Consider the following 11,859-nt stretch of genomic DNA (forward strand, 5'->3'; position numbering starts at 1 on the left):
GTATAGGGACAGGTGTTACATCTCCTGCAGTTGCAGGGGGAAGGTACCTGGGAAGAGGGGTGGTTTTGGGTGGAGAAGGCATGAGTTAACCAGGGAATGCTTGGCCAAGACTCAAGACTGTTTCATTGTTATTTTGTAGGAAAACAGATCAATTATTTTTTTTACTTGCAGCAACACAATAGGTCTATAAACAGAGTACTCATAGATAACATAATAAACAAAAATCTTAAATCAGGATCTTATACACCTCTGTGTTTACCCCTTATGCTGTTGCACAGCAGCAGAGTTGCGGCCTTACAGTGCCAATGACCTGCGTGTGATGACAGATACTGTCTGTATGGAGTTTGTACATTCTCCCTGTGGCCTCACGGGTTTTCTCCAGGTTCTCTCGGTTTCTTCCCACATTCCACAGATGTACAGGTTTGTATGTTTATTGGCTTCTGTAAATTGCCCCTTGTGTGTAGGATGTGAAACTGGGATAACCTAGAACTGGTGTATGAGTGATTGTTAATTGGTGCAGACACAATTGGATGAAAGGCCCATTTCCCTGCTGCATCAGTATCTAAACTAAACTCAAATAAAATCCTAGCCCACTCACCCTCTCCCTATAGCTCAGGTCCTCAAATCCCATCAACATCTTCATAAAATCATCTGTGACAATTTTATGAAGCCAATTGTATCCTACTTGGTTCTTAAAAAACAGCCATTGTTGGAAGTCCCAACCTTGGGCAAGTTCAGGCTCTTGGGTTTATGGGCTGTTTACTTCCTGAAACATTCAATCACATTGCATCTGCCCCCAGAGTGTTACTTTTCTTGGTTATTGCTTATTCTCTGGCTTGATGCTGTTCGGGTCCACTGTCAGTTGATGCTTGGCAAAGCAGGAAACCAGGGAGGTGCTCTACACACACACACACAGTTGCCATAGAAAGGGCAGAGCTACTGGAAAATATCTAGCAGTTCTCCAATCCTATCAAAACTAATACTCACAGGAAACATTCTGATGAATCAGAAGCTCAAATTAGTTCCGATGTGTTCTGGATTAGTTTGCCTTAGGCCACTTTTTAAATCATAGCAAACACAGCACAAGGTCAAACAAGCAACAAAAGTGATAAGCGGCAAGATAACCTGTTTTAATTACAACAGTTGAATTGTTTCTCAGGTGCTCCTCAAGGATTGAAACAAAATGTGGCAGGGCAGGAGACTCCAGTTCCCAAGACTAGATGCGTACGAAGGAACTGCAGATGCTGGTTTATACCGAAGATAGACATAAAATGCTGGAGTAATTCAGCGGGTCAGGCAGTATCTCTGAAGAAAAGGATTAGGTGATGTTTCGGGTCGAGACCCTTCTGCAGACTGAAGAATAGACCCACTGCATGCAACCTGTTCTTATAAATTCAGACTTTCAAACGCTCTAAGTTACTGAACTACAGCCCATTCAATTTTCTGAAAGGGGCAACCGTATCTTCATTTGACACCCCTCTGCCAAACTGCCTAAAACACAAAGTACACCCAAAAGAAAAGCTAACAGTTTCACATTTTCACTCCCTCGAAGTATACTGTATATGTGGAAATTCAGATTCACTGCTTGCACTGAAAAATAAATATGCACTGATTTTAATTACCACGAGCACTCGCACAGATGAAATTGAGTAGTGTAGATCAACTGGTCATATATATGCAAACAAAAAGCTTTCTGGCTATGGTTGATGAAATGTATGTAAACTTAACCACCTGGTGAGATTAGTGCAGGAGCAAGATAGTGTGTCAACTAATTTTCCATTCCATGGTGTTGGAAATTTTCAGGTTTATGGACAACACACAAAACAAATTTATAATGGAAAAACATAACAAAAACCCATATCTCTCCATAACTGCCAACTGGCCGTTTTTAAACTTCATTGCATGACCATCTAACTTAAGGTCGGGCAGTGTGGAATCAAAATAATGTACATGCCAAGAACTTTCAGGGCACTGCAACAGAATTATTATATTTGAATAAACACAGAATTATACAACAAGAAAACAAGTCCTTTGCCCAACTTGTCCATGCTGATCAAAATGCCTACCGATTTAATTCCATTTGTTTATGCCTGGCCCATGTCCTTCTGAACCTTTCCTATCTATGTACCTGTCCAGATGTATTTTACACTAATTGTACCTGCCTCTACCACAGTCTGTTTATTTTAGTTTAGAGACAGCGTGGAAACAGGCCTTTCAGCACATCAAGTCCATGCTGACCAGCCATCACCCATATACTAGTTCTACCCTACACACTGGGAACAATTTACAGAAGCCAATTAACCTACAAACCTGCATGTGCTTGGAATGTGGGTAGAAACCAGACCACCCCGAGAAAACTCAGGGAGAATGGACAAACTCCATACAGGCAGCACCCATAGTCAGGGTCAAACCAGAGTCTCTGGTGCTGCGAGGCAGCAACTCTACCGCTGTGCCACCATGTCTGCCAACACACCATATACGCACCAGTCTGTATGAATAACCATCCCTCAAATCCTGTTTAAATATCTCCCCTCTCACCTGTAGCTTCCTCCTCCCCTGCCCTGGAGAAATACAAACCACCTACCCTATCTATGTCCCTTAATTTTATAAATCTCACCAAATTCACCCCTCAGTGTCCTTTACTCCAGGGCAAACCGTCCAAGACCATCAAATCTCTTCTCGTATCTTAATTCCTCCAGTCCAGGCAACATTCCCATTAATCTTTTCTACCTGAAACTATATCCTTCCTCCAGCAACCAGAACTACACAGAGCTCCAAGTATAGCCTGACCAAAGATTGGTACAACTGTAATATACCTTAACTCCTGCATTCAATGCCCTTGTGTGACGAAGGCAAGTATTCCATACATTTCCTACACCACTTTGCTCATCAGTGTTGCCATTTTCCAGGAACTTTAATAACACACTTCAGGGTCATGTCATTCATTGCCCATGGCCTGGTCCAGTTTAAATAATTCAATTTGCAATTGTCCAAGCTAAATTCCATCAGCCACTCCCTAATCCACTTTCAATGTTGATCCTGAACATGGGTTAGATAGTTCGGGCACATTACCTACCATCTCACCTGAAACCAACTTTTGCAATCAGATAACATGCACAAAGGCCCCTTTATAATAATAATTTTCACATCCTGCATTATTTAGAAATACAGTTCAGCCTTGTTAAAATGTATTGTGGTATGTTACTCAATGGGTTATGGGCACAGCAGTGGAAAGATACATAACTGAGTCCAACACATAATTCTGCACCTTGTCATAGCTACAATCTGATACCTTTCTGCAGCCAGGGGAGGCACAGTGATGCAGCGGTAGAGTTGCTACCTTACAGCACCAGAGACCCGGGTTAGATCCTGACTGCAGATGTTGTCTGTACAGAGTTTACACATTCTCCCTGTGCTGCATGGGTTTTCTCTGGGTGCTCCGGTTTCCTCCCAAAAAAGTACGAGCTTGTAGCTAATTTGCTTATGTAAATTGGTCCTAGTGTGTAAAATAGTGTGATCGCTGGCCCGCATGGGCTCGATGGAGCAAAGGGCCTGTTTTCACGCTGTATCTCTGAAGTTTAAAAGTAAAGGTGACGTTTCAGATTGAAGAAGAGTTCTGACCTGAAACGTCACCTATTTCTTTTCTTCCGAGATGCTGTCTGACCTGTTGAATTACTCCCGCATTTTGTGTATCTTCAGTATAAACCAGCACCTGCTGTTCCTTCCTACACAACTCATTTGCTAACCAAGCTGTATTGAGACAAAATGACTTGTGTAAAACTGATCTTCAATTAACTCAGTAGACAGATCATTTGGATACTTACGCCATGATGCCAGACATGCGGAACATTTCTGCTGTCAGGTAGGAAAGGTAACTGAACAGGAAGACGAACAGCGGCTCAATTATGCGAACATTCTGAGTGAAGCGGGTGGTGAAAGCTGCAACAAATCCATAGATAATTCCAACTAGTATGCCGCCAATGCTCACCACAAAGAATTGGGCAATTGCAGCAAAGATATCCACAGTTTCAATGTTGCGCATCTGGCAGAGCAGCTTGAATGAGTGGTACAGAGCCTGAAAGAAAAACAAAAACACATCACCCAAAAGTACATGTTCAAGATAGTGGGCATTCCATCACCACGGTCAAATCAAACCAACAGAACACGTCAAAAAAGACAATAGACAATAGGAGTAGGCCATTCGGCTCTTCGAGCCAGCATCTTCGAGTCATGGCTGATCATTCTCAATCAGTACCCCGTTCCTGCTTTCTCCCCATACCCCCGACTCCGCTGTCTTTAAGAGCTCTATCTAACTCTCTCTTGAAAGCATCCAGAGAATTGGCCTCCACTGCCTTCTGAGGCAGAGAATTCCACAGATTTACAACTCTGACTGAAAAGACTTCTTAATGCTTGCACCTTGGGAAGGCACGGTAGCGTAGCGGTAGAGTTGTTGCCGTACAGCACGAAGACCCAGGTTCAATCCTGACTATGGTTGCTGTCTGGATGGAGTTTGCAAGTTCTCCCCATGACCTCATGGGTTTTCCCTGGATGCTCCGGTTTCCTCACACACTTCAAAGACGTGCAGGTTTGTAGGTTAATTGGCATCGGTAAAGATTGTTAATTGTCCCTCGTGTTAATTGTCCCTTATTGTTTTGATGTGTTTATGCTTTATTCTTAATTGTTAACTGTATGTTTGTGTTGTCATTTGTGAGCAGAGCACTAAGACACATTCCTTGTATCTGCACACTTGGCCAATAAACTTATTCATTCATTCGTGTGCAGGATAGTGCTAATGTACGGGGATCACTGGTCAGTGTGGTCTCGGTGGGCCTGTTTCCACACTGTATCACTAAACTAAACCAAATGAAAGCTTCATTTTGTTTTAAATAAATTAATTAATTTTAGGAAGAATCAAGTTTGGAATCAAAGGTGGACAAGTTGAGCCTTGTGGAGCCTCTTTTCCACCCATCACCTAACCAGCTCTCGTCTCCATTAGCGTTGCCTCTCCACGCGGCCTTGGCGAGGCCACCAGCATAATCAAGGACCAGTCTCATCCCCGGTCACTCCCTCTTCTCCCCTCAACGAAGAGGTACAGAAGTTTGAAAATGCATACCTCCAGATTCAGGGACCATTTCTTCCCTGCTGTTATCAGGCAACTGAACCGCCCTCTTGCCAGGTAGAATGCAGTCCACACCTCATATCCACCTCATTGGAGACCTTCGAAGCATCTTTAAACAGACTTTATCTTGCACTAAATGGTATACCCTTTATCTGTACACTGTGGACAGCTTGATTGGAAACATGTTTAGTCTTTTTTTTTACTGGATAGCATGCAACAATTTTTTTTTTTTTTTTACTGTTCCTCAGTACACATGACAATAATAAACTAAACTAAACTAGCTGGAGTCCAAAAGCAATGATGGCAACAGAAGCACCCACAAGAAAGCCAATGTAGACAGTCTCTCAAACATTGTGAAAATAGCTCTTCCCAGATAGTACCTTGGTGTGACATGATGGCAAACAACCAGCAGGAGCCATACAATGACTACAGCATGTGAGCTACCCAGAGATAGATTGAATTGGTACCCATCAAGAGACTTTGGCTTCTCCAACAGAAAACACCAGGACTGGTTTGGATAGAGTGGCCATGAAATCCAGGAACTAATTCAATGCAATAGTTTGCCATTGGATTAACACTGCTGGCATTAGCTATAAAGAGAGATTGAACAGACTAGGATTGTTTTCCCTGCAACACCAGAGTTTGTGGGGAGCACTGAGAGATAAGTACGAGTGGCATTGATAGGGTAGACAGTCAGAACCTTATTCAGGGTGGAAATGTCCGAGACCAGTGCGCATGGTTTTAAAGTCTGAGAGACAAAGTTTAAAAGAGATGTGGCAGGGCAAGTAATTGTTTTAAAAAGAGGGCAATGGGCACCTGGAATGCACTGCCAGGGATGGTGACTGACACAGTGGTGCTCAAGTGATTTTTAGATAGGCACATGGATAAGCAGGAATGGAGGGATTATGGATCATGTGCAGGCAGAGGAGATTAGCTTAAACAGGCATCATATTTGGCAAAGACATTGTGGGCTGAATGGCCTGTTCCTGCGCTGTACTTTTCTATGTTTTAAGTCTTAAAACTACCACCACACTTCAAGGGAGGAGAAACAGTTCTACTAGCACCCGAAGGTGGAAATGCAACACAAAATGCATTACTAGAACAGGTGGCTGATGAAAGAGTGCAGGTGGACAGAAGTCTATTTATTAATGACTTGGATGAGCCTGTAGATGGCACGATTGGCAAGTTGCAAATGACACCAACATTGGTGGTTGTCCAAAGTTAGAGAGTAATTGGGGAAAAAAGGGGAAAGGGAATGGTAGATAAATTGTCACTCGGGCAAACCAGGACAGAACAAACACAAGAGTGATGTTGAACAAGAGACATTGGAGTACCAGCAGCTCCCCTAAAGTTGCAACACAGGTAGACAGGGATGTACTAGTGTATGCTATGCTTGCTTTCATTGACTAAAGCATTGAGCACAAGAGTCGGGTTGTCATTTCAGCTGTTATCAGGCAACTGAATCATCCTACCACAACCACAGAGCAGTCCTGAACTACTATCTACCTTTCCGGTGACCCTTGGACTATCCTTGATCGGGTTTTTCTGGGTTTACCTTGCACTAAATGTTACGCCATTATCGTGTATCTATACACTGTAAGTGGATCAATTGTAGTCATGTATTGTCTTTCTGCTGACTGGTTAGTACACAAAAGCTTTTCACTGTACCTCAGTACACATGACAATAAACAATACAATACAATACATCTTTATTGTCATTGTACCCAGGGGTACAACGAGATTGGGAATGAGCCTCCCATAAACTAGATTGAACTGAACATAACATTGATTAGACTGTACTAAAGTCCAGAAAAATCTGATTAAAGATAGTCCCAGTGTCTCCAGAGAGTTAGATAGTACCTTAGGACCTTTGAGCTCAGTTCAAAATGATAGATTGGGCATAATTCTCAACACAAGCTAAACAATCATTCTCTATCAACCTGTCCCAAATAACACTAGGGCAAGCATGGATGATTGCCAAGACTCGAGGGTTTAATCAAGGAAAGATTGCCAATCAGTGCTTATTAGAAGTGCCACTTATAGAACCCCTCAGCCACTACAACCCCACAACAATAAAAGGTCTAGGGCAAGACCCAAACAAACATATTCCACTTCTGTTAAGGTAGATATCAATGATAAAATCAAGTTTCATCTCATGTGTGCCAATCCAGCCTCTGCCAGCTGAGGAAGAGGAGTGAGAGGATAAAAAACTCAAATCAAACACAACGTTCATGGCAATGATAAACAAAGCATTGGAGCAACTCAGGCAGCATCTCTGGAGAAAAAGAATGGGTAATGTTTCGGGTCAGAACCCTTCTTCAGACTGAAACTAGAGGGGAGGGGGGTAAACTGGATGTAGAAAAAGGCCAGAACAAATCAGGGCTGGCAGCATTTATCTAGAGACGGTGCCTGACCCACTGAGTTACTCCAGCACTGTGTCCATATTCGATTTAAATAAGCATCTGCAGTTCCTTCCCACACAATGTTGATACCCTCAGGAGCTGCTGTGATCCATGACCTTATGAACATTGCTAAGTATGGACAACCGACAGAAGGCTTTGCAATGCAATGGAAAGACACCACCTAAGCTCCCCCTACAAATTCTGCCAAACCCACTGGCAGGCTCAGCAAGCCAAATGACAACATCTAGTCCCAGGGTAAGATTTCATGCATCAACAATCTAATAATATTCTTTGGTTGTATTCCGGATGCTTGTCTTCAAAAATAGACCAATTAATCTGAATTAGGTCACAGGATGGGATTGCCAAGAGGACACAGGAATCAAGTTGGATTTAAAGTCATTATATGCTTATTATTAAATACTTGGAGTCTTTCATGATGCTGACTTTGGGAGAATGTGCCCTTCAGGTATTCAGCAGTGCAAAGCTAAAAGAGGAATAAAACTCCAAAACTGAAATAAACTCATTTACTCTAATTAATGGGACGCAATAGCTCCACATACATCAGGCAAATGTTAGTTAAATCTTTACCAGGATGAGGCGCTACAATTGACCGCTTATGTTTGAAAGTTTATGATCTCCAACGACACCTGGAGTGCCAAACAAACAATGGTGTTAAGGTAGTCACAAAATGGTGGAGTAACTCAGCAGGTCAGGCAGCACCTCTGGAGAAAATGGATAGGTAACGCTTTGGGTGAGGATATTTCCCGGCCTGAAATATCATCATCTACCAATTTTCTGAAGAGACCCGCTGAGTTACTCCAGCAGTGTTTATATTAGGTATAAATCGTCACTTGCAGTTTCTTTTTATTATATTATAAATGGTGTCGAGGTAACAGGTACGTGGAAAGGAAAGGAGGAATATGGGCCAAACACAGACAGGCGAGACTTGTATAGTTGGAACATCTTGCTCGGCATGGGCAAGTCGGGTTGGAGGACCCGTTTCTGTGCTGTATGACCCTCTCTAGGAGGTCACACAGCCCAAGGTTGTAAACCAAGGTTCACGTCTGAGGAAGTGAAAAAGTAAAATTTGAATTTTTGTAAATTAGACTATAAATATTTGGTTTAATTTAAATTAAATTTGCACTAAAAGCAGTAGACAACAATATTAACGAGTGGTGTGTTGCAAAAGCATGAAATCACCCTTCAATACAATTGCTGGTCTAGTCATTGTGAATAGTCACCTAGCACAGCACTTGCATTCACGTGCAGCCTCCAAGGTTCACCTTGTCTGACTGACTTTGAAACAACACTAAACTATTTTTGACAGAAAAAGGAAGAATAATAATAATAATGCATTTTATTTATATAGCGCTTTTCATATACTCAAAGACGCTTTACAGAGATTTTGAGAACATAGGGAAATTAATAAATAGATAAATAAGTAAATAAATAAATGAACAGAGAAAGGAGACAGAAGGTGAGGTGACCTTCAGTGGTTGAAGGCAGTACTGAACAGGTGAGACTTCAGTGATGTTTTGAATGTGGTGAGTGTGGAGGAGTCTCTAACGGTTTGGGGTAGTGAGTTCCATGGGGTGGGAGCAGCGATGGAGAAAGCCCTGTCCCCCCAGGATCTGAGTTTGGTCCGGATGTGGGGGGATAGGAGATTGGCAGCGGCAGAGCGGAGGGTGCAGGTGGGAGTGTGCCTGTGGAGGAGGTCGGTCAGGTAGGATGGGGCCAGGTTATGGAGGGCTTTGTATGTTATGAGGAGGATTTTGTACTGGATTCTCTGGGGGATGGGGAGCCAGTGGAGTTTATAAAGGACGGGGGTGATATGGTCACGGATCGAGGTGTGTGTGAGTAGACGGGCAGCGGAGTTTTGAATGTATTGAAGTTTATTGATGATTTTTGAGGGTGCGCCATAGAGGAGGCTGTTGCAGTAGTCCAGACGGGAGGTGATGAAGGCGTGGATGAGGGTTTCTGCAGATGTGGAGGAGAGGGATGGACGGAGACGGGCAATGTTTTTGAGGTGAAAGAAGGCTGTCTTTGTGATGTGTTTGATGTGTTTGTCGAAGGAGAGGGTTTGATCAAGGATGATTCCAAGATTCCGGATGTGAGGTGAGGTGGATACTGGGAGACCATCAATGTTGAGGATGAAGTTTTGAGTGGTTTCAGATAAATACTGTAAGCATTCTAACATCTGACACAGTAAACTCTCTCTTAATAATGTTCCTGTACTGAGAATCTTCTTTCACCACATCTTACCATGCAACTAAATCTATTAATTCAGTTGGTGATAAATAATTCAAAGCATTTGGGTATAAAGGAATAAACAGAGGTGCGCATCACTGTTGCATAAACACAATTCAAAGAAAAAAAAAAAAATCAGCCATGACCTGTACAAAATTTCTTTACATTTCCATTTTTTTTTAAATTGTACTAAAATATGTTGAGATAACAATTATATAAGCTATTAAAATAGTCTTTTTATTTTAAAAATTGTCAGATATTAAATGCAGTGTAATAATTAGAAGAAAGGGTTTAGGTTCACATGCATATTAATACAAACATGATTTGCACCTTTTAATTTTGAGGGGGTTTTTGTAGGGAAGGGGGAGAAGAGGCTCGAAAAGAAATGAGGCACAGTTTAAATGGCAAGATATAGCATTGGGTGAAGAACCAGTCATGTGACTTAGCTTGTTTCATACATTCAAATCATGGTGGCGGGTATGTGGAATGAGCTGCCAGAGGAGGTAGTCGAGGAAAGTACTTTCATAACATTTTAAAGACATTTGGACAGATGGGCAGGTAGGACCAGTGTAGATGGGGCATCTTGACCAGCATGCACAAGTTGGGCCGAAGGGCCCGTTTCCATGCTGTACAACAATGACTATGTTTTAATTGGTGCTTAAACCTATTTCATCCACATTTTCTTCATGCTTCCAGCTATCAAAATCTATCAGTTTAGAAAACAAACTGATTCAACTAATCTATACCTGTTGGGGTAGCAATTTCCAGATTTCAATTACTCAGTTTAACAAAGCTTCCCAAATTCTCTCTCATATAGTTTACTGTAACTAATTTTAAAATGATGGGCAGTGTTTTGGATTTCCCCACCAGGAAACAAAAAAGAACATCTACCTGATAAAAACAACTATCAGCATTCACCATAACTGGATTAAATCTGGACTCTTCTGAATAAAAGAACACAATTAGTTTCCTTCTTTAAAGCAAATTATCATCTGAATCATGCCACAGCATGCGTAGCAAAGAGTGCCATCATATGCTTTGTCAGTAGGAATAAAGGCATAGACTTTTCTAAATGGGGAGAGGATTCAGAAATTGAAGGTGCAAAGGGACTTGGGAATGCTGGTGCAGGATACCCAAAAGATTAATTTGTAGGCAGAATTAGTAGTAAGGATGGCAAATGCAATGTTAGATAGACACAAAATGCTGGAATAATTTAGCAGGTCAGACAGCATCTCTGGAGAAAATGGATAGGTGACCTTGGAAAGGTCAGGGCTCTTGTCAGCATTCATTTCGAGGGGACTAGAACATAGAAAGCCTCAGCATTACATCCCCGCTTTTAAGGCACTGGACAGACCTCATTTGGAGTATTGTGAGCAGTTTTGGGCTCTATATCTAAGGGGGGGGGGGGGGGGGGCATTCATAGGAGGTTTACAAGAATGGTCCCAGGGAGGTTTAAGTTAACCCATGGTGAGTGTTTGACAGCTCTCGGCCTGTTCTGGCTGGAGTTTAGGATGAGGGGGGAATTTTATTAAAACCTAGGGCTGGATAAAGTGTATGTGGAGAAGACATTTCCACTAGTAGAAGAGTCTAGGACCATAGCTTCAGAATAAGATGTACATTTAGACAGGAGATGAGAAAAAAATCCTTTAGCCAGAAGGTGGTGAATCTGTGGAATTCGTTGAAACAGACAGCTGTGTAAGCAGAGTCTTTGGATATTTTTAAAGCGGAGATTGACAGGTCCATGATGAGTAAGGACATTAAAAAAGTAAGAAAGATCAGTAATTTTAATCAGTGTGCGAGAAGCTTCTTATGTGAGTACCTCACAAGATAAACCAAGTGTTGGATAGTCCTCAAATAAAAATGAATGTGGATAAATTAGATCTTGGACGGAATTAGTGACAGATGACTTAGTTACATAGCACAGGACAGGAAGGGAGCGGTGTTAATGGATAGGACAGGTTTAGGACATGGATCAAACTCCGAGATCTTCGGTTTCCTCCCACACTCCAAAGACGTACAGGTATGTAGGTTAATTGGCTGGGTAAATGTAAAAATTGTCCCTAGTGGGTGTAGGATAGTGTTAATGTACGG

General features: G+C 42.1%; 1 protein-coding gene across 1 annotated transcript in view; it reads right to left on the reverse strand.

Annotated features, from left to right (window-relative positions):
* The window catches only part of slc9a2 (solute carrier family 9 member 2), a 68,942-nt gene that overhangs the window by 27,859 nt on the left and 29,224 nt on the right, over positions 1 to 11,859 (reverse strand). The window contains exon 4 of the mRNA XM_078403212.1: positions 3,825 to 4,075. Coding sequence (XP_078259338.1) covers positions 3,825 to 4,075 — 251 coding nt within the window. The remainder of the gene's footprint in view (positions 1 to 3,824; positions 4,076 to 11,859) is intronic.

Source organism: Rhinoraja longicauda, chromosome 7 (assembly GCF_053455715.1).
Source record: "Rhinoraja longicauda isolate Sanriku21f chromosome 7, sRhiLon1.1, whole genome shotgun sequence".
Taxonomy (NCBI): Eukaryota; Metazoa; Chordata; class Chondrichthyes; order Rajiformes; family Arhynchobatidae; genus Rhinoraja; species Rhinoraja longicauda.